General features: G+C 35.8%; 1 protein-coding gene across 1 annotated transcript in view; it reads right to left on the reverse strand.

Annotated features, from left to right (window-relative positions):
* Positions 1–24,799, reverse strand: part of LOC114344961 (proteoglycan Cow) — a 218,090-nt gene that overhangs the window by 13,781 nt on the left and 179,510 nt on the right. Inside the window, exons 5-9 of the mRNA XM_028295783.2 lie at positions 22,812–22,957; positions 14,836–15,053; positions 13,222–13,444; positions 5,546–5,803; positions 1,339–1,476 (exon numbers count right to left, since the gene is read on the reverse strand). Coding sequence (XP_028151584.2) covers positions 1,339–1,476; positions 5,546–5,803; positions 13,222–13,444; positions 14,836–15,053; positions 22,812–22,957 — 983 coding nt within the window. The remainder of the gene's footprint in view (positions 1–1,338; positions 1,477–5,545; positions 5,804–13,221; positions 13,445–14,835; positions 15,054–22,811; positions 22,958–24,799) is intronic.

A 24,799-nucleotide genomic window follows, 5' to 3' on the forward strand; every position in this document is an offset into this window, starting at 1 on the left:
GGAGAAGATGGAAGGGCTGTGTGAGAGGAGACTTGAGAGAGAAATGTTTAGGTGAAAAAGACAGGAGGGTCAGAAATAAGTGGCAAATAAGGGTAAGGAACAATGGTCTCTGAAAAAGAAAAAACTGAGAAAGAAGGACAAGCAAACATGATATACCCCATGTCAGAATACATATAGTAAATCAGGGCATAGAAAGGGTAAAGAGATTTAAGCAATTGGGATGCTGGCTTAACGATAAAGGGGATCCTGATGATATAGTCAAAATTAGACTCGAAACAGCCAGAAGTGCGTTCCTCTAAATGAAAGCACTATTTTGCAGCAGAGATATGTGTTCGATTACTCGTTGGATTACCATTAAATGCTACGTAAGTACTGTCCTGATGATAAAAATAAATAAGGAAAACCAAACAGCGGAGGTAAAAAGAAGGGTCAGATTAGCCTGGGCAGGATTTGGAAAATTAAAATGGGTCCTAAAGAATAAAAAAATACAAAAATACTTAAAAACAATAGTGTTTGACCAGTGCATACTCCCAATTCTCACATACGCATGCCAAACATGGACGTTGACCAAGGCAAACATGGATAAAATAATGAAGACACAAAGAGCCATGGAGAGAGCAATGTTAGGAGTAAAATTGACAGACAAAAAGCAAAACAACTGGGTAAGAAATAAAACAAAAGTCAAAGACGCAGGACAACATATAGCCAGACTAAAATGGAGCTTCGCAGGTCATAACGCTAGACAAACGGACAATAGGTGGAATAGCACGATACAACAATGGAGACCATGGACAGGAAAGAGAGCAAGAGGACGACCCCAGATGAGATGGGGAGACGACATTAAAAAGATTGGAGGAACGCACTGGAAACAGAAAGCACTAAACAGAAGCGGATGGAGGAAACTGGGGGAAGCCTATGTTCAAAATTGGACGAATTAAAGGGCAAAAGAAGAGGTGCTGTCCACACTATTGTGCGGAGTTGACGTTAAAGGTAAAAACAAAGTCTTTTGAGATGTGATTGTACCGGCGGTTATTTAAAATACCATCGATCGAAAAAGAATAAAATGATCGAGTCTTAGAAAGTACGAATAAAAAAGGGAAAATTATTAACAACAGTTGAACAAAGAAACGTTTTCTGTAGTTCAGGGAGCCTCCCTGAGGGAGGCCAGCACAATTATACGATTAGCACAAAATATAGAACAACTCCACTTGCTGGTCGCCAACATCCAATCCGACGCGACGTTCGATGAGGCGAGATCTTTCATTTTATTCTTATAAGTTTTACAATATGTATTAAGAAAGGTACTTTAAGGGATTGTTTGAAATAAAAATATCTTACCGCAGTTGGGTTTTGCGCGTGTGCGAGTATTTGCAAATTCGACGCCATGTTTATCGACACACCAACACATTCCTATTGCACTATGACATTGCATCGGTAAGTAATACCCCTGGTTGTCACACTCAGGAACAAACACTCCTAAAAAGAAAAGAGATTTTAATTAAAAGATAAAAATAATTTTATAATATTGCTACATTGATCTTCGAGTTCAGAAATTAAGGGAAGCACGACTTTAATAGTTTGCTTAATTACAAAGATTACAATTACTAATCATATCAATAATTACCGCATAAGAAGAATTCGCATTGATGCGTATACAATAGGTAGGTACTATGTATTATGCAAGAATAATACTCCAACCCCGCATCTGCTAGCTTATATTTAATATAATATTAACAGTAATAGCCCGGGAGGTAGTGTCAAATTTACCGGAGCATTTTAACATGGCTTGTTTCTTTTTATTTAGGTAGGCGTTCCAAAGCTTTATTAACAAATGATGTGTCAGCTGGGCTAAAACCGGGGATTTTAGACAAGAAAAGGTAAAATATGAAAGTTGATGGACAAACGCTACAACTTAAATGTCAAATATTTATACACGTTATTCAGAACATTTGATAGCCTTGCTTACTTGGCTCCTACCTTTCACTCAGGAGATCCAGGTTCAAATCCTGGCGCGGAAAATTCTTTTTGTTTTTTAAATTGACATTTTATTTTGAAAAATAATTATTTTTATAATACCACGTTTTTATTATTTATACGAGACAATATAAAAAAATCTGTTTGTCTTTTATAGAATCGCAAACTATGCATTCTTGGTCATAATATTATGATTGATCTTAATAAGCCAATTTGTTTTACATGAACCTCTAAAGGTTTCTGAGTTGGTAAGACCAACAATCAAGTGGAAAGGGAGACATTATTTGTTATTTTTTTGAACTGTTTTTTCTTAATTTTATATGTTGTAGAACCGAAAGATACAACCCTAAATTTTCACTTTTCTCTCACCAACCCCCATTTTTAATAGCAATCTAAATATTTCCCTATTCTCTATAATACATAAAAATGAATGTTTGTCTGTACCTATGTCCCTTATAGAATCGTAAACTATGCATTTGGTAGTAAAAAGTATAGGTACGCAATATTTTTTGGTATTTTTTGGCTTTCTGGTAATTTTTAGGTATTAAACTTTCAAACATTATTTAGTTTTAAGCTTAGATTAATGAAAACACCTTCTTAAATCTATGGTTTTAAGGCGGTACGAAGTTTACCGGGTCAGCTAGTTCATAATAAAAAAATATTCGTAGACTAGTGTGGCAAAGATTAAAAAGTATAAATCAATAATTTATGAATTTTAGATTGTAATAAAAAAGCTTCATCTGCATCATGTACGTTGCAAAAAATGTTAGCTGGCCAAGTGGACATGCCGTGGTATTATAAAAATAACTATTTTTCAAAATAAAATGTCAATTTAAAAAACAAAAAGAATTTTTCGCGCCAGGATTTGAACCCGGATCTCCTGAGTGAAAGGTAGGAGCCAAGTAAGCAAGTCTATCAAATGTTCTGAGTAACGTATATAAATATTTGACATTTAAGGTGTAGCGTTTGTCCATCAACTTTCATATTTTACCTTTTCTTGTCTAAAATCCCCGGTTTTGGGCCAGCTGACACATCATTTGTTAATAAGCTTTGGAACACCTACCTAAATAAAAAGAAAACAGCCATGCTAAAATGCTCCGGTCAAATTTGGCACTACCTCCCTGGCAATAATGACACTCTGCGACCTTGATGAAGTTTAGTAGTCCTACAATAGGGCTTTTCATAGATTGTCATTTGTTTCGAGCTTCTGTCATATGTTGTATAATCTGTGTATAAAATTAATTATACACGGATTATAAAAAGCCCCATAGGGCTTTTAGTAATTCTGTTTATCAGAAAGATTTTTCATTGAGCGAGTCCGGCCCTAACTTTTCGCCTCAGATGACAGATAACAAAATGGCTACAAAACGAGACTTCAGAAACTTCAAAGGCACCGACGAGAGTGTCACTACTGTTTGTTTTTAATACTGTTCTTCTATACTGCTCTAGAAGGTAATCCTTGAAGGCAAAGTATTCGGAAAGCGAGGAATTGGGAGAAGAAGATTATCATGGTTAAAGAACCTGAGGAAATGTTGCTCCACAACAACTAATATATTTAAAGCATCAATTAATAAAATAATTATAGCCAGAATGATCTCCAATATTCGAAATGAATAGGCATCAAAAGAAGAAGATACTGCTCTAACGCACAAGGTCGTAATCAGGGGCATGTGACTCACATACCCCTGCAGTATATATTGATTTTTTGTGGCGCTCATGTATATAAACAAATGTATCAAGTCTCGATGATACTGTGGACAAGATTGTTATCTACAAGTATAATATTTGATGGCTACTCTGAAAACCCTATCACAGGAACAAACAACAAAGTTATGGGAAAGCTTGCGTCGCACGAAAAATCACCAATCGACAGAGATGAAAATAGAAGGACCGTATCAATATTATCCCAGGATAAATTTCTCGGTAATGAAAAGAACAAAACAAACTTAATATATCTTCTCAAAACTACTCTATCACAGGTGGGTTTTAACGTCGATCAAGCTGAATTAGATGCAGATACAGTCATCATACGTTCTGCGCTTGCTGCATCTCAAGATTCTGTGACTATCGTAGCAGCGGACATTGACATTATTGCTTTGCTCACGTCATTCGAAAGGAAACAATCCACTGTATTTTTTTAAACCTCAAAAGTGTGTAAGTAGGATCAATTATATACTGTCGTTAAAGTTTTATATATGGCGACGTCATTGCAGAGAATTTGCTGTTCTTCACGATTTTTCAGAATGCGCCATAACATCAGCAGTAGCTTACATGCTTATTAAACTTAAATTCATTGAGATTTTACAGAAACAGTGACTAAAAATACATTTAACTTATCATTGCTTCCTTCAACACAAGATGTAGCCCATTTCCGTAGTGTCCGAATTTATCAGTAGGTTCAGTCGTGGCTCGGCAGACACTGTGACTTTGAAGATTGAAGCTGGAAAATTTGGATACCAATCCAAACCAAAACTCCAACAACCCCGAACTTCCAAAACTAATTTTATCTAGATTGCAAAGAGAACTGTGGAAATATGTATGGTTGCCAAAAAAGCAGGCCCCAACTGATCTGCAGTGTGCCTCGATTATTTTAGTGAAACCTGAAGTAACATCACAGAGAGAGAAATATCAAAATTAATCGAAGAAAATGATTGCAAAGATGAATTACCCACAACAATACCAATTCTAACTCCCGTCATTCAACAAACATTAACATCCGATTTTGAGTTAGATCCTGAACCATAGACTGAAGCATCAAATAAAATGAAAAAAACAATAGCTGGAAAACAACTTTTTTTTAATATATTGTGACGAATTACCGACCGCAAATAACAGGTTCCGTCTCGACAGCACATGTAAGGAGACATCTGGAGGAATGACTCTCCGTACAAGTGAGGAAACGACTTCTCGAGAATGACCGACGGTCAAGGCCACGGATTACCTAATGATGGGCGGTTCCGTTTTTCTGGAACGTTCAAGAACATTGTTGTTCTTTTTTGTATTCAATATATAAGGAACAAACTTTGTAAATAGAGTGAGTCTGTAAAATAAATTCGTTTGTACCTACTGTTAGATAAATAAAATCGTAGATAAATACGAACCGCTGTTTCTTTGTAATTATAAGTTATTACAGTAAAAACCGCTACAATATAATTAGGATCAATATTATCTCCCCTGAAAATTGTCCGTGGATTCGGTCCTATGCTACATGTCCGGCGATAACACGTAAAAACGCCCCACCAGAGGTTGGGTGAGGCGTTCTTGGTGGGTGGGGGGTCGATAATAAATGAATAATATCATAGGAATGTTAAGAAAATGATAAATCGTATGAATAATAAAATATATAATAGAAAACTAAACCTAATGGTTCGTTTTTTCTTACGAGAATTCTTACGAGTATTCACGAAACCGGTCAACTTCGGAGCGCTGTAAAACCCAGATATATTAATGAAATTACACGTTTATTACTTAATTACATTAAAAAAATAAAAGTGCGTCCCCTGAAAAATGCAGTCCTAATTGTAACTTTTCAATGAACTAATAAAAAAATTATTTAAATATAGGTACATACCAAGCATGTCAACAGTAATCTTGCGTTTGACCGCAGCGCAAGGCCTTTCTGTTCGCTGGAAACATCTACACCATTCCGAAGGAGTAACGATGACGTCTCTGTCGATGTCGCATTGCTGCAGGAAGGGTTTCAAACAAACTTCGCTTTGATCGTGTTCTAAGTCGTAAAGTTCTTGTAGAGAAAGCTTAGCATCACCGTCAGCGTCCAAATGCTGGAACATCCATCTTACTTCGCCTTTACACGTTGCGGGGAAGTGAGCTAAATATGATAAATAATCGTTATGTATCAAATAGATAGCGGTTTGAATTGCTGCTAATATATAATTTAGTTATAATGCATACACTATTAACTTTTGAAAACATTTATGGGTAGAGTTAAATAGCGCGCCCCCAAACATTTCTTTAAGAATGTATGTAAGGGTAAATAAGGTACTCTATCCACAATCCGTTTTAAGGTTTTATTACATTAAAGTAAGATGGGGCGAACAGTTTCGCTATTTACCAGTGGCGGATCGTGGCCTTAGAGACAGGGTCGGCAATATTTTTTTGTTCTCCTCCTCTAGGTATACCATATAATTAAAAGGCTTAAATCATCATAGGAGATTTTTTTGTTTTTTTTTTTTTTGTTTGGTTTACTTGACATTCTCTCTTGTGTCATAGTGTTTCGACAATACGTTTTGATTATTTTGAGACAAGAGAAATCCCGTTCATTTGAGGCAGAAGTTAGTGGTAATAAGAGAATTTATGAACAGTTTGTTGTAGTGAATTGCAGTACTTACTATATTAAATTATACATATTTGTAACTTATCCCACTTTCCGAAAATATTTGGATCAGCATAATTTTTAAGTAACTTACACTTAAATAAATATATTGGAAATTTTTTGGCGAAGCAAGATATAGTAATTAAATTTTAATCACCATGCTAAAAATAATTAGATGTTCTTTATATCCATATAAATAACAAACAGAAAATGGCAAGTGGATTTAATTCCTCTAATATGCACATGCAGCAAAGCAGTCAAATAAATTGGGTCGATCCAAACACCCAATACGTACAAACAGGACAAATTAATTCATTTATGACACCGCAAACAATACAACAAATACCACCACCAGTTATACAATACCCACAAGTATACACTGCTCAACAAGTACAACCAGAGGGAAATCAACAATTTTATCCACCAAAGTACCAAACATTACCTAGCACTTCCAGACAAGATGAAGAATGGAAAATTGCAGAAAATAGATAACGTAACAGAAATAGTCCCGAAAATTACCAAAACAAATTAAAACAGATGAAAATAGACAACTACTGGCTCAATCCTCCTACGTCAACGTCAAACCGGTTTAATCTTTTAAATGAAGAATCCGATGGCGACGAAGAGACACAAGAAAATGGTACAATACCAAAACCTCCTCCAATATTTATTGCAGGTGTCAAAGATATAAAACCACTAAACCTCCTACTAAATAGCATAGCAAAAGAAAACCACACTATCAAGGTTCTAAACGATGACCAAGTAAAAGTTCAAGCCAAAACGATTGAAATATATAATATCATTATAAAAGCATTAGATGAAAAGAAAACTGAATACCACACATACCAAAAAAAAGGAGATAGATCATTCAGAGTCGTTCTAAGACATCTACATCCAACAACCAACCTAGAAGAGGTAAAGGCGGAACTGGAGAGCCAAGGGCATATTGTGAACCAGATCACTAACATACGACATAGAATAACAAAAAACCCACTTCCATTATTTTTTGTAAATCTTAAATCAAGCTCTAACAACAAAGATATATATAATATAGACTCACTACAAAATGCAAGAGTAAAATTTGAACCACCAAGGCCTGTAAGGGATCTAGCACAATGCCAAAGATGTCAGAGATATGGACATACGAAGAACTTCTGTGTCAGGCAACCCAGATGTGTAAAATGTGCGTTAAACCACCCGACAAAAGAATGCACACAGAAACATCGAACAGAAAATGTCATATGTGTCTTATGTAATGGTAATCACCCTGCCAACTACAGAGGGTGCACTGTATACAAGCAATTGCAGAAAGAAAGATACCCACCGCTGAGGAAGAAGGAGTCCGAAGAAAGTGCAAGGAGAGTATACCAAAATTACATAGTACCAGGTGTTACATACAGCCAAGTCGCAAATAATAATCAACAACTGAATCAAATTACTACACAACCATCTGATATACAAGAGTTAAAACAAATGATGAAGGGTCTCATGGAGCAGATGAGCACCATGCTCAACCTTCTTACCACCGTCGTAGCAAAGATGAAGTGATGGCAGACAAACTAAAATTTGTGATCTGGAATGCGAATGGATTAGCCCAACACAAACATGAACTTAGTTTATACTTGACAAATCATAAAATTGATCTAATATTAATATCAGAAACGCACTTCACAAAAAAGAATGTCTTAAAAATTCCATATTATACAGTTCACCATACCATGCATCCTGATGGAACCGCCCACGGTGGCACGGCAATCATTATTAAAAACACAATCAAACATCACCTCGCAACTTGTCTTGCAAAAGAATACATACAAGCCACAAACATAGTTGTAGAAGACTGGACAGGCCCCATTACTTTCACTGCGGTTTATTGCCCTCCAAAGCACAAAATAACAAAAGAAGACTTTAAAGTGTTCTTCGACGAACTAGGCAACCGATTTATTTGTGGCGGTGACTATAATGCCAAGCATCAGAGTTGGGGTTCTAGACTAGATACGACCCGAGGAAGAGAGCTATACAAAGCAATAAACAACGATAATCTAGAAGTAGTAACAACACGAGAACCAACGTACTGGCCAACCGACTTAAATAAAACACCCGATCTTCTGGACTTCAGCATAACTAAACAAATTAACAGGAACTATATGCATGCGGAGTCATGTTACGAACTTTCTTCCGATCATTCGCCAGTTGTTATAACACTAAATAAAAAAATTCTCCACAGGGAAAAACCATGTGTATTGCATAATCGAAAAACAAACTGGAACATCTTTAAACAACTGGTCGAGGAGCGACTTCAACTAAATATTTCCCTAAAGACCAATGAGGAGATCGAATATGCAGTAGAACACCTAAATTTAGTTATACAACAAGCTGCCTGGGACTCAACAACACCCAGCAACAATGAAATGAAGAATGAATACACTTCATTATCAATAAGAGAGAAAATAGCCCAGAAAAGAAAACTCAGAAAACAGTGGCAAGCAACTAGAGCGCCACAAACAAAAACGCAGTTGAACAATGCTGTGAAGGAGCTAAAAGAAATGATAGCAACAGAAAAGAATCTTCAATTCAGTGAACACATAAAACAACTAGATACAACTGAACAAACAAACTACTCCCTATGGAAGGCTACTAGAAAATTAAAAAGACCCCAATACAATATACCACCATTAAAAAAAGAGCAGGGCGGATGGTTAAAAACACCAAAGGAAAAAGCAGAGACATTTGCAAACCACCTAAGAACTGTGTTCATTCCCAATGAAACAACTGACCCCAACCAAGAGGAAACAATAAACCAAGCACTTGAAGAATCATACCAGCTAGAATTACCAGAAAAAAGATTCAAAAAAAGTGAAATAAAGGCCACAATAAGATTCAATACCAACCCTAAAAAAGCTCCAGGGTACGACCTAATCACAGGACAAATATTACAAGAACTGCCGGAAATAGGATATACATATTTAACACAATTATTCAATTCAATCATGAAAATCAGCTATTTCCCGCCACAATGGAAAGTTGCCGATATAACACTGATTTTAAAACGAGGCAAACCACCTGAAAGGGTAGAATCATACCGGCCCATCAGTCTACTACCCGTGCTATCCAAAGTGTTCGAAAAACTTTTATTAACAAGACTAACACCTCTCCTAGAAGACGAGGGAATAATTCCAACTCACCAATTTGGATTCAGGCAGAAACATTCTACCATTCAACAAGTACATCGACTAGTAAACAGAATCCATAAAGACCTCGAAGCATCCAGATATTGCTCCGCCCTATTCATAGACATAGGACAAGCGTTTGACAAGGTATGGCACCAGGGGTTGCTCTATAAGCTGAGGAGTTGTTTGCCTCTAAATTATTACACACTACTAAAGTCATACCTTACAAATAGACGCTTTAGAGTCAAATACGACAATGAAATATCAGAACTTCAACCCATAACAGCGGGTGTCCCCCAGGGAAGTGTTCTGGGTCCTGTCCTGTACCTACTCTATACTGCCGACCTTCCAACATCACCTGCCACAACAACAGCTACATTTGCAGATGATACTGCGATCTTATGCTCCAACAAGAATCCAAACATCGCATCAGAACTATTACAAAATAACATAACTGAAGTCGAAAAATGGTTACAAAAATGGAGAATTAAACCAAATGAGCAAAAGTCAATACATGTAACATTTACAACCCGTAGAGGAACCTGTCCACCTGTATGTATTAACCGCAAACAAATACCACAGAAAGACGATGTAAAGTACCTTGGGATTCACCTGGATAGAAAACTGACCTGGAAAAAACACATATTTTCCAAACGAAAACAATTGGGCCATAAAGTGAGAGACATATACTGGCTAATAGGAAAACAATCCCAGTTATCAACACAAAATAAATTACTCCTATACAAAGCGGTGTTGAAGCCAATTTGGACCTATGGGGTAGAACTGTGGGGAACAGCCGCAAATTCTAATATTGAAATAATACAAAGGTTCCAATCCAAAATACTAAGGATGATTTTAAATATACCTTGGTACATCACCAACAACGCCGTACATCGAGATGCAGAGGTAACTTATGTAAAGGAAGAAATTACATATCGAATAAAAAAATACAAGGACCGATTGCGGGAACACCCAAACCACCTAGCAAGGAACTTGATGCAGATGTGTGCAGTGCGCAGGTTAAAACGTAAAGTGACCAGTGATTTAGTGTGAGCTAAAAAAAAGTGTAGTACTTATTTATGTTTTCCCAGAACCAATAATAGTTTAGTAGACTAACATTAAGAGCGGCATATTAATGGGTATGTTCGCCACATGTCAATAGTTTAGCCGACATAAATATTATTTAATGCTTATTACTTTGTAAAAAACGGCAGATTGTAATAAATTGGGATGTCAATAAAAAAAAAATGTATCAAATAGATAGCGGTTTGAATTGCTGCTAATATATAATTTAGTTATAATGCATACACTATTAACTTTTGAAAACATTTATGGGTAGAGTTAAATAGCGCGCCCCCAAACATTTCTTTAAGAATGTATGTAAGGGTAAATAAGGTACTCTATTCACAATCCGTTTTAAGGTTTTATTACATTAAAGTAAGATGGGGCGAACAGTTCCGCTATTTACCAGTGGCGGATCGTGGCCTTAGAGACAGGGTCGGCAATATTTTTTTGTTCTCCTCCTCTAGGTATACCATATAATTAAAAGGCTTAAATCATCATAGGAGATTTTTTTGTTTTTTTTTTGTTTGGTTTACTTGACATTCTCTCTTGTGTCATAGTGTTTCGACAATACGTTTTGATTATTTTGAGACAAGAGAAATCCCGTTCATTTGAGGCAGAAGTTAGTGGTAATAAGAGAATTTATGAACAGTTTGTTGTAGTGAATTGCAGTACTTACTATATTAAATTATACATATTTGTAACTTATCCCACTTTCCGAAAATATTTGGATCAGCATAATTTTTAAGTAACTTACACTTAAATAAATATATTGGAAATTTTTTGGCGAAGGTAACTTTTAAATTTTGAATTATCAAAGAGGTCAAAAATTTGCAAATCTTCAAAATTCGAAAAATGAGTATCTATTTGCATAATAGCAGGTATCCAAAATTTCAAAATATACTCGTTTTTCGAGATACGTATCATGCCTTTGTCTTTTTTGGGATGGTTCGAAAATATCAAGCGAATCCAAAACGTCACTGCGTATATATTGGAAACTTCTATCATTACGAAAATCTCTCAGCTTTCTTATTTTATTTTTGGAATAAATACTAACAATTAACTGATTTTGAAGAACAATGAATATCAAATGGGTTTGGGCAAATACTTTCTTAAAAATATTTAAAAGAATATTAAAAGAGTAATCATTTAATAAAGTTCTCAAATCGATTGCTTCACGGATCAAGATATCACCGCTTTCAAAATCGTCGCCTTCGATAATAAAATCAAAAAAAACTTCCAAAAAGCTGTTCACGAAAATCTGCTACAGTGAAAACTAACCGAGATTTAAAATTTCATCGCGTCTGACAAACTGTTTGCATTTTTTTCGAAACAAATTGTTCTAAAACAGTAGTCCGTTTAGGCGAGCTAATATGGCAAAAAAAGACGATATTCTTTAATTTTTTTACACGTATCCTGCAAAACTATATTCATTCTATGCGCATGACGGTGAATAAATAAAGCTTTTGGTGCAATAGTTTTAACTTTTGCCTGGAGACCATTCAATTCACCGGACATCACGGCAGCGCCGTCGTAAATTTGCCTTACCAATTTATTTTTGATATACAAAAATTTTAATCTGATCTCTGATCTGTCCTTTAAAACACCAAAAATATATTCTGCCTTATTGCTTTTACTGACGTCTGTAAAACCTAAAAACCTCTCATAAATATTACCACGTAACGCCTATCGAACAACAATTGATAGTTGTGAATGACATGATAATCAGAAGTTTCATCTACTTCTAGCGAAAATCAAATGGTTTTCAGAATCTCAGATTCAATAACGTTATTCAAAATGTAACTGATTGATTATATTAGTTCATTCTGTACTGTTTTAGACACGCCGGTAAATATCTTCGAATCAGAAAAAAAATGGAAAATTTCAAATCGTATTTCTTAAACAATTTTATTAGTTCTCTATAATTACTTTGATTTAACGAATGCTCCGATTCATCATGTCCCGTAAATGATAATTCCTGACAACTTAAATAAATTTCAATATCAATTAAGCGACGTAAAGCGGCGTGATTATTTTTTACAATTTCTGCCGATGCTTTCAAATGAAACATCGGCAGATTTAAATGTGCCGTACCTGCCGCTTAACGCCTACGGAGAGAACTATACGTTTGGTAGTTTGGTTGCTCTTCGACTCGTATTTCGTTGAGTTTTACGTGTAAATCGTCAAGCTCGAGATGAGCTGGGGTCGGCTTGCCGAAAACAGTTAGATGAATGGCTCGGATCATTCATTTTTTGAAAAGTCTCTTATGCACAGGGATCACTTAACGCTCGGATTGGCCGAATCCTTTTAAAAACCATGAATAAAATTCAGTCTGTATTATCTGACAGATTTTTTTATTTCACAGATACAAATGACATTAACTCTGATTAAATTAGATATTAAAAAAAATCTATATCTATAAATGTGTGGGTCGGCACTGCCGACCCTGACAGGCCGCTACTGCTGTTTATATGTTGTACAGCATCGTCAGGCCCATAAGAAACTTAGGATATCAGTACAAGATTTTGTATAGTTTCGGTAACTGTTGATGGTTAATGTTAATTAATGATGTAATGATCTCATACACATCAAAGTCACAAACGCTAAACTGATTTAGTCATATAGAAAACATGTTCGAGCTTTAAAAATAGTACAGAAATGTAAACCATTTGGAAACCATACCTTTGGATTTAACTTTTGCTCTTCGTCTTTTCGTTGCATCGGACATAACAACGGAAAACCAGTCCAATAGTCTGTTTCCCATAGCCTGCAATGCCGATGGAGAACACTGCTTGGGGGGATAAATTGGAGTTCCAAGTATAGGACCACTATAGATTTTGTTATCCAAAATTTCATTGTATCCTCGAAGTCGTTCCTTGTCTTCTGCATATAAAATATTATTGTCCTAAAATAATGAGTTCATTAAAAATTAACATTTTTGGTAAGAGCCATTTTTTTAGAACTACCACATAATGTTACGACAGCCTTGCTACGTCCTGGATGGGAGGTACTCGACTATTCGACTATGCACGTGTTCGACGATTCGAAATAATTCCATTTCGTACAGAAATGTGACGTGCTGGGAGAAATTTGACAACACTGCCCTAAACATAACTCGCTCTCTCTCTCTTACCCCACCACTTTTGCCTCGCTGCATTGGTCAGTGTCGTCCTAGCAGCCTTCGAAGATAGAGGTCCCGGTCACTGTTACCGGCAATGTGAAATTCATGCTGTGATACGTTTTTTAAATGCAATGGATTCCGTCTATTGACATTTATCGTCAGTTAATCAAAGTTTATGGGTAAATATCTGTTCAACATTTTCGCAAATGGTATTGATAATTCAGTGAAGATCGGAGTAGAAGTCCTTCAGATTCATCGTGAATTTCCGTTTGGCCTTCACTAAATTCTCTATACAATTTGCGAACATGTTGAAGAGATATGCACTGTTACCCATAAACTTCGATTAACTGACGATGAATCTCGATAGGTGAAGTCCATTTTACAATTAAAAAACGTATAACAGCATGAATATCACATTGTGGGTAACAGTGACCGGGACCTCTATCTTTAAAGGCTGCTAGGCCGACACTGAGCAATGCAGCGAGACGAAACTGGTGGAATAAGAGAGAGAGGGAGAGTAAATGTGCAAGACAATGCAATAAAATAAAATATATCGTCAGAGTGAAAGACAGTAGAAGGGCCAGACATTTTAACAATGGAAAATGAAAGAAGATTAAGTGGTAGATTATGATAGAAACGGTTATATACACTATACTTTAAAATTTTAAAACAATTATTTTTCAGAAAAAATGGACAGAAAAAGATTCGTGAAATGTTTTAAAAAAATATTAACTTTAGGGAGGTAGGCGCAAAATCTTGGTCCAATGCTTTTTAAATGCATTTTTTTTTTCGAATCCTGAGAAAACTAATATGATTTTTTTTTTAATTTAAACGTAAAATGAAATATTACATTATTACCGAGAGCCAAAAGTCCCTGAAAATTTCCATATTGTTTATTTTAATAAGTAACAGGACTGGAAAAAAAGAGAAAATTTAGTGTGATTGTTAATTTCAAATATTTCATTCAAAAGAAACTTTTTGTATATTTTTAGGGACTTTCAGCCCTCGGTAATAATGCAATCTTTCATTTTCATTATGTGTTTAAAGTTTTCAAAAATGTTTATTAGTTTTCTCAGGATTCGAAAAAATTGAAATCATTTAAATAGCACTGGTCCAAGATTTTGCGCCTACCCCCTTAAGAATTTTAAAAAATTCATCAGAAAAAAGTATGTTACCTTATTATACTTTGTATATTTGATGTACTTGTAATGTTTGTTGTCGTATTTAAAGTCCTGAGGAGTATACGTATATAATTCGGATTTTGAAGGATTTTTGTTAAGCTTTCCTCCATTAATAGATCCACCAGTACCTGTCTTATCTAACGTAGCTTTATATTTGTTCATGAAAGTATTCAGTTTTTCTGATTGCTTCTGTTTTCTCTTGTAGTCATCATCTAAAAAGTAAAAGAATTATTAAAATTAATAATAGCCAAAAATAACACTAAAAATGTATCAAGGGAAAATTTTCAGTGATAATAAGCCATTATTTAAAATATTAAGAGAAAGATTTATTTTTCATCATTTGTATTGGTAATAGTTTTAGAAAAAAAAATCCAATCAAATTTCTTACTCCAAGATATTTAATTATGCTTTGATTGAAAACAACAAGGACAAAACAGAAATAATTGTACAAACACTCCACAACTACTCTCACCTTCCTCTTCGTCAATATCATTAAACACTCTTGAAGTTTTATTGCAGAGAATTGTTTTCATTTGTGCAAACGTATTTCTGTTTAATGATACTTTGCTGAAATGCAGGTTCCTAGGTATTTGTATTTTCCAACCATATGTTCTTTTTTTTATTTTTGTTTTCCCATATTGTCATATTATTAATCCTTTTATATTCACTTTTAGTCCATAATTTTCAAAGAAACTGCTTGTCTTGTTTAGTAGTAGTTGGAATTGTTCAGCAGAGCTTTCCATAATCACGGTGTCATCTGCATGATACGTAATTAATAGCTCTTCCATTAATTATTATTCCTTCACTTTTAGATAGTAATGGTTCCTCAAAAAGGGATTCACTATTAATATAATAATAATTTATTGAAAAGTAAGAACACACCTCACAAAGGCAATAAACACCATCCTAAAAGTGCAGTAGAAAGAACGACATTACCACGGAATCTAGGAGGAAGAGGACGAACACCGATCAAACTGAGGGAACCAGAAATGCGCATAAACCACCTCACTAAAGACGAAAAATGCGCACCTGGATGGGTAAACCTCTGCACGAGCGACATCCCAATGAGGTCAGCCAAAACTATGTCGACAATATAGCGTCGAACTATTGGTTGACATCACGAAAGATGTTCCCTGAAACGGATGGATCATTACTGGCCATTCAGGATCAGGTTATACCAACCAGAAATTACCTGAAATATATCGTCAAATACCCTCAGGTTCAAAACGACAGATGCCGATATGGATGTCAAGACCAAGAAACCATCCAACATCTTACAGGGGGCTACCAGGCATTTGTAGCAACTGAATACAAGAAACGGCATGACGCAGTGGGAAAAATCCTTCATCAAGGGATCTATCAAGCTGGGACTTCTCCAAACGGACCATCTCCCATATTATCAATACGCCCCTGAGAGTATGCTTGAGGATGGCAACTACAAGCTGTACTGGGACCGCACTGTGCTCGCAAACCAAACAGTGGCACATAATTATTATGTGTATATTATAGACCAGATCTCGTACTAGTTAATAAATTAACAAGACAAACAATACTAATTGATGTGGCGATACGTAACAATAATCTACGTAGTAAATTTACTGAAAAGATCGCCAAGTGCAGAGATCTGGAAATTCAAATACGAAGACAATGGAGAATGCAAAGTACCCAGACGATACCTATTATTATGTCTACTACTGGAGTCATTTCGAAGAACCTCCTCGAAAGTATAAAAAGACTTAAACATCTTTACAAGACCATGCAGAAAGCTGTACTACTCGCAACGGTCAGATGTGTACGAAAATTTTTGGGAGATACACCTGCATACCAAGTCACCTAGGGCTCGATAACACGGAAAGAGTCCCACCAGAGCTCAATCATTTTGATACCGTAGGTATCTGGGATGAGTCAATTTTCCCCTTAGAGGGAGTGTGAGCCGTGTGGCGAAATCTATTGAATAGTAATATAGACATAATACATCGCTGCCCAACGCCTCTCTGGATTCTCTGCCTTACTGAACTGGGTCTGTTAGTTATCTACTACAATATGTGCTCTTTGATTCCAGTAAAGGTTTGTTGTTATTCTTAATTATTTTTTGTCTATGTTTTTGTCTTTACAATTGGGACTAATTATTCATGTCATCCTTTGTCAAATGCTTTTTCAAAATCAACGTAACAAACGTACGCATCCACATTCATATCCCTGCATCTTGGAGCCATCACATTAAAACAAAATAAGCCCTCTCTGGTTTATATTCCATTTCTGAACCCAAACTGACATTCATATAAATATATTCCTTCTTTCAGTTTTTTTTTATTTATACCATCATGTATTATCGCCAAGAAGAATTTGACAACACGACTAAAATCTTCTCCCAGCGGAACTTATAAAAAATGGAACTGCAATATTGATCAAACTAATAACTATAATTTTCAACAACTACGCAAATGGAGAAAACATACCAGAAAATTGGAAAACAGGATGGATAACCCCAATACACAAAAAGGGTAACAAGGAAGACTGTCAGAACTATCGCTGTATTACTGTAACAAGCACCTTTAGCAGATTATATGGGAAAACTCTAAAAACTCTAATAGAAAATGAATATGCACCTTTAGAGATCGAACAACAAGCAGGATTCCGAGCAGGAAGATCCTGTATCGACCACATCTTCACGATCAACCAACTCAACGAAAAAAAAGTAGCCAGAGACAGAGAAATACATCTACTATTCGTCGATCTAACTAAGGCATATGATACCGTACCACTTTGTAAATTATGGCAAGGATATTAATATAACTTTAATAAAAGCAGTGTAACAATTCTATAACAATATCCAAGCAAACATAAAAATCAACAGCAGATTATCCAATAGCTTCATGGTGAATAAGGGACTGCGACAGGGATGCAGCTTATCGCCAACACTGTTTAAAATCTATATAAATGAGGTCTTGAATAAGTGGCGGAAATCGTGTTCTGGAATGGGGATACAGCTAATAGTCTAAGAGCTAGTGAACCTTTTGACTAACGGTCGTCCTGTAAGGCTAGAAATTTGTAGAGTGATAATTCATAGCACACCAAAGCTAAAAACCATGACCTGGCAGGCCTCAGCGGTGCACGTGTATCTACCAGGTGAATCGAAAAGTGCAAATTTAGGGGGTAAAATAAACTTTCTCCTGTAAGGTTTAAATTTAAGTATGTGTTTGAGTAAGTCATTTAAAAGAAATGTGTAAAATGACAGGCGATTCTGAAGAGCATAAGACCTTGCCAGGCGAGGGGAAAGATTAGGGGTTTTTCCTAAATTTATTTTTTTTGCATCGAACAAATTTTTTTTAAGTTTTTTGAATCATTCCAAACAGAAAAGGTCTTTGGTGATTTTTCTCTTAAGTTAATAGTTTTTGTTATATAAGCGATTGAAAATTTTGAAAATTGCGAAATCGACTATTCTTAACCCCAAATCGGATATTTATCTAAAAATCTCAAAGTTGCCAAGGTAGGTAGATATTCTTTAAACATTGATTGATGAAATCCCAAAGAGTTTTTTGCAATACAATATCGGAAACCCCTTTGTTTTTTAATTGCTAATCAAGCGGACGCTTCACTGTAGTATAAGTGAGGACGTTTGAGTTGGCATAAATTCATTATCTCGAGAATTGGCAAATTTCAAGAGCAATCTTCAGACAGGTCGATTTTTATTTTTAAATTAGGACTTTTTGGCATATATATAATACTAGTGACGTCATCCATCTGAGCGTGATGACGTAATCGATGATTTTTTTAAATGAGAGTAGGGGTTGTGTGATAGCTCATTTGAAAGGTTATTTAATTCTCTATTCACTAATATAAACAATAACATAATTATTTATACAGGGTGTACAAAAAAATTTTTTTTATTAAATTAACTTTGATTAAATTTGACAAATAGAAGAAAAAATTTTTTTTGTACACCCTGTATAAATAATTATGTTAATGTTTATATTACTGAATAGAGAATGAAATAACCTTTCAAATGAGCTATCACACAACACCTACTCTTATTTAAAAAAATAATCGATTACGTCATCACGCCCAGATGGATGACGTCACTAGTATTATATATATACCAAAAAGTCCTAATTCAAAAATAAAAATCGACCTGTCTGAGGATTTCTCTTCAAATTTGCCCATTCTCGAGATAATGAATTTATGCAAGCTCAAACGTCCTCAATTATACTACAGTGTAGCGCCCGCTTGATTAGCAATTAAAAAAACAAAGCGGTTTTCGTTATTTTATTGCAAAAAACTCTTCGGGATTTCATCAATCAATGTTTAAGGAATATCTGCGTACCTTGCCAATATTGAAATTTTTAGATAAATGTCCGATTTGGGTTAAAAATGGCCGATTTCGCAATTTTCAAAATTTTCAATCGCTTATATAACAAAAACTATTAACTTAAGAGAAAAATAACTAAGGACCTTTTCTGTTTGGAATGATTCAAAAAGCCTAAAAAAAATTTGTTCGATGCAAAAAGAATAATTTTAATAAAAACCCCTAATCTTTCCCTTCGCCTGGCAAGGTCTTATGCTCTTCAGAATCGCCTGTCATTGTACACATTTCTTCTAAATGACTTACTCAAACACATACTTAAATTTAAACCTTACAGGAGAAAGTTTATTTTACCCCCTAAATTTGCACTTTTCGATTCACCTGGTAGATACACGTGCACCGCTGAGGCCTGCCAGGTCATGGTTTTTAGCTTTGGTGTGCTATGAATTATCACTCTACAAATTTTTAGCCTTACAGGACGACCGTTAGTCAAAAGGTTCACTAGCTCTTAGACTATAAACGATGACTCAACACTATACACACTGCATTTTGCTGACGATCAGGTGGTGATTGCCCAGGATAAAGATGATCTAATATTTATGACAAACCGGCTGTTTCGAGATTACAAAAAATGGGGCCTATACGTTAATATAAAGAAACCCAAATATATGGTTTGACAAACAATGCGAAGAAATGTTGGAAACAAAAACTCACAAAAGAATGAAAATGCTACAAAACCCTACAGATGAGAACAAAGCAGATTTTCACAGAACGAGGGCACAGACAAGGCAACTACTCAGAACTAAAAAGAGAAGCTACATAGAACAGCAAATACGAGTAATGGAAATAAGTGGCGAGAGGAATCAAATAAGAAAATTCTTTAGGGAAGTGAAGACAGTCAGACAAGGTGGAAATGTTGGGGTAACACAAGCTATGAGAAATGAAGCAGGTGAACTGATAATGATGGAAACAGAAATCGTAGAGCGATGGAAGGAATACTTTCGGAATTTACTAAATATTGAAAGTGAGATGGAGGAATCAGAGACTACATTTCATTCTGCAGATGTGGAAATACCACCACCAACACTCCAAGAAGTAAAGAATGCAATAGCATCTCTTAAAGATCACAAAGCACCAGGAAATGATGGTATAAATGGAGAATTGATAAAAAAAGGAGGAAACGTTTTACATCAAAAATTGTATGACATTATTCTCAGAGTATGGCAACAGCAGAAAATGCCTAGAGAATGGAATGGAAGCGTTATAATACCCATACATAAGAAGGGAAATAAAGAGCAATTCCGAAACTACAGAGGCATATCGCTTATTAGTATAGCGTATAAGATTCTATTAATTATCTTACTAAAGAGACTCACTCCGTATTCGGAAGATATTCTAGGCGACTACCAATGCGGCTTTCGAAGTGGAAGGTCAACAATAGATCAAATATTTACCATCCGACAAATATTAGAAAAAAACTGGGAATTCAACCGAGATGTACACCAAATCTTCGTAGATTTCCAGCAAGCATATGACTCGATAAAAGGAGGCAGACTATGGCTAGCAATGCTAGAAATGGAAATACCAAGAAAATTAGTGCAGCTCACTCAAATGTGCGTGGCAGACTCATATGCACAGGTAAAGATAGGAAACAGAACATCGATGCCATTTATTATAACATCAGGGCTTAGACAAGGAGACCCTTTATCACCATTGCTATTCAATTTGGCTTTAGAATACGCAATAAGTAAAATATCGTCTGAACTAACAGGGGGATTCGCAAATCGAGGATCAAAACTATTGTTGGCCTTTGCCGATGATCTAGATGCAGTCGCACATTCTACAAGAGACGTAAGGGAGGTGTTTTCACAGCTCGAGGAGGAAACAGGTAACCTGGGCCTTCGAATAAATGAAGAGAAGACGAAATATATGCTGGTGACCAAAAATCCAAGACCAAGAGTTAGGCAGAACGTAACTATTAATGACCACAACTTTGAAGTAGTAAAAGAGTTTAAATATCTGGGAGCAGTAATCACAGAGGACAATCACATAGAAAAAGAGGTCTCAGCAAGAATAGCTGCGGGAAATAGAGCATTATACTCCCTATCATCATTATTAAGATCTAAGCTGCTGAAAAGACAATCTAAATTAAGACTGTACATATCAATTATTCGCCCAGTGATATTTGAAAGGAAAGTCCTCAGAATGATATTTGGTCCTCAAAGAGATGAATTGACAGGAGAGTGGGGAAGGCGCCGCAATGCTGAATTGGTGACTCTATATGGTACTGAAAACGTCGTCGGACATATAAAAGCTAATCGGATAAGATGGGCAGGTCATGTAGTAAGATCAGAGGAAGACAGAGTGCTAAAGACAGTGTTCTTCGAGAGACCAGACGGTAGAGGATCAGTGGGCCGTCCCAGAAAAGGATGGAAGGATGGTGTTGAAACCGATCTATCTAGGATTGGGGTACAACAATGGCAAATCGAAGCGCAAGATCGCAGACGATGGAGGGCCATAGTGGATGCGGCGAAGACTCACCCCGAGTTGTAAAGCCAGTCAAGAAGAAGAAGAAGAAGAAGACAAATATATGTGTATAGGATGACAGAAAAGTGAGTTACTAGAGGATGATATGGTTATCGAGCCAAGCTCTGATTATGTAAACCTTGGATCGAGAATTCAACAAAGTGGAAGGACAGAATTCGAAATAGAGGAAAGAATTATGAAAGGAAAGAAGGTAATAGGAGCTTTGAACTCACTACTTTGGTCAAAAACCATATCAAAGGAAAAGAAAACACAGCTTTATAATAGCATCTTTAAAAGCGTGGTACTGTATGGATGTAAAACCTGGCAACTGAATAAGCGAAAAGAACAGAAGTTGCTCGCACTGGAAATGGACTTCTGGCGAAGATCGGCCTGCATCTCCAGATTCTCACATATAACGAATGAACGGGTGCGAGACATTATGAATAGAACAACAAACATAATTGAAGAAGTCCAACAAAAACAACTTTGTTGGTATGGCCATGTACAAAGAATGGAGGAACATCGACTCCCAAAGCTAATAATGGAATGGCAACCCCCGGAAAGAAGGAAAAATGGCAGGCCGAAAACTACCTGGATAAGTGGGATCCAGAAAGCAATGTCGAGAGAGATCCATGACCAGGAGATTGGACAGATCGACGCGGCTGGAGAATAGGAACCGGAAGGCGCAGGACGCTATAAACCGGTGTTATATATATGACTAAAGTCTTCAACGTTTGTATTTTTAGGGATAGCGCAAAAGTTGAAGGTAACTATTGTTTCGGTATATGTCCTATTTTGTTTATAGTTAAGGAGGTCTATTTCAGAGTGCACTCTCTTAACGAACTGAAATATAAGCGGTTCTTGGTTTTATTTTGCAATGAAATTATTATTTTCTGTTAGTTTTACTCCTGAATGTGCGGGACCAAGTTTTCGTTGGAATTTTGGCACGTTGAACAGGCAGGAAGCGAGATGCAATTTATAGATCTCCCGTGGCCTTCCTTTTTCAGCATTCGGTTGGTTTGTAAATTGTACAAACCAAGAAGGAGTTACCAGGAACTTGGTCTCAATATAAGTTTTATTTTTAATATTATTTTTAATTTTATTAAAACAAAAGTTTCAATATGTTATTTTTTTATATTACCTGAACAGGGACAGAAGCCTTTACATCCCACTTTAATGTTTGAGTGGTGGATACAGTTATGGTAGTCCAGTCGACATAGGGAACTGTACGTCGTGTTATCTGAACCACACAAAAATATTGGTTTTACAACTGGACAAGGCTTGCATCTGCAAAAACATAAATAAATTATATGATCTATTATTAAAAATAAAGAAAATAACATCTAAGTAAAAATCTTCTGTTGCAATTGGTATAAGGAAAATTAAATTTAAAAATGCAAATGGTTTACAATAGTTGTTCAGTACGAACGTTTTCGGACTTATCAGTCCATCTTCAGTCAACTTTGAAGTACTTGCGCTAATAACCGCGAAGCCAAACAGTGTCTGAGTTTACATTGTTGGTTACATACTTCTTCTTCTTCTTCTTCTTCTTCTTTTTGTATAGACATCTCTGTCTGTTTTTCAAGGTGCATCTAATAAGTTGTCGTTCCATTGTTTTTGTGGTCTTCCCGCTGATCGTCTTCCTATTGGGGAACCGTCTCTTGCTGTCCTGACTACCCTATTTGTTGTCATTCGGCTTATGTGGTCATTCCATTCTATTCTTCTGTTTCTTACCCAGTTATTAATGTTATACACCTTGCATCTCCGTCGTATATCTGTACTTCTAGCTCTGTCCCATAGAGTCTTACCATCGATTTTTCGAAGGGTTTTCATCTCCGCTGTTTCGAGCAATCTTTTTGTCCTCTCTTTATCGGGTCGTGTTTCTGCCGCGTATGTCATTATTGGTCTGATGACTGTTTTGTAAATTTTGCCTTTCATTTCTTTTCCGATATTTTTATTTCTCCATATTGTGTCATTCAGGCAACCTGCGGCCCCTGTTTGCTCTATTCACTTGATCTTCCACTTCTGTTTCGAGCCTTCCTTAGCTAGATAGTGTGATGCCTAGGTATTTAAACTCCATCACTTGTTCTATTATCTGACCTTCCAGCTCCAATTTACATCTTAATGGATTTGCTGTTATAACCATGCATTTTGTCCTTTTTGAGGAAATTAACATGTTAAATTTTCTGGCGATTATGTTGAATTGGTGCAACATACGTTGTAAATCATCTTCACTTTGAGGATTAGTATTGCATCGTCCGCATAGCAGATTATTTTAAGTTGTTTGTCTGCCATTTGGTATCCTTTTTTAGTTCTTACTTTTTTATTATTTCGTCTATGATCAGGTTGAACAATAAAGGACTCAAGGAATTCCCCTGTCTTATCCCATTGCCGGCTTCAATTGGGTCAGTTAGTTCATCTTCCACATTTACTTTTATTGTGTTGTTCTGGTAGATGTTTTCGATCGTTTTAATTATTCCTAGAGGTACCTCTCTCGAGTATAACAAATGGATAACTTAACATAAGGTCCACGAAACATAAATATGCCGGTATGTTGTATTCCAACGATTTCTCTTGGACTTGCCTCATTATAAATATAGCGTCACTGCATGACCTTCCCGACCTAAAAACCTTGTTGTTCTTCTGCTAATGTTACAATTTCATTCAATTTGTTTGTTGTCACTTTGGCTGTTATTTTTAATGTTGTGTTTAATAAGTTAATTCCTCTGTAATTATCCGGGTCCGATTTGTCTCCTTTTTGAAGAGAGGTATTAGGATGCTTGATCTCCATTCTTGAGGTATTCTGTTTTGTTCTATTATTTTTTGTATTAGTTTTAATAGTTGTTTAGTTAGATCTTGTCCTCCGTACTTTAGGAGTTCGTTCGATATTCTGTCCTCTCCTGGAGATTTTCTATTTTTTAATTTTCTTAATGCTTCCTTTACCTCTCCCTCCTCGATGTTTATTTCTTCGTTTGTCGTAACTTCAGGTGTTGCTTACATACTTAAAACTATTAAACTAGCCGACTTCAAGTTACTGAAAATAGATAAAACTATCCGGGAACTGCATGTGTTCCTACTCAAAATAGCAAATTACATCCGTATTGAACCGCAATAGCCTGCCAATTCACT

This window comes from Diabrotica virgifera, chromosome 3 (genome assembly GCF_917563875.1).
Source record: "Diabrotica virgifera virgifera chromosome 3, PGI_DIABVI_V3a".
In the NCBI taxonomy this organism is placed as follows: Eukaryota; Metazoa; Arthropoda; class Insecta; order Coleoptera; family Chrysomelidae; genus Diabrotica; species Diabrotica virgifera.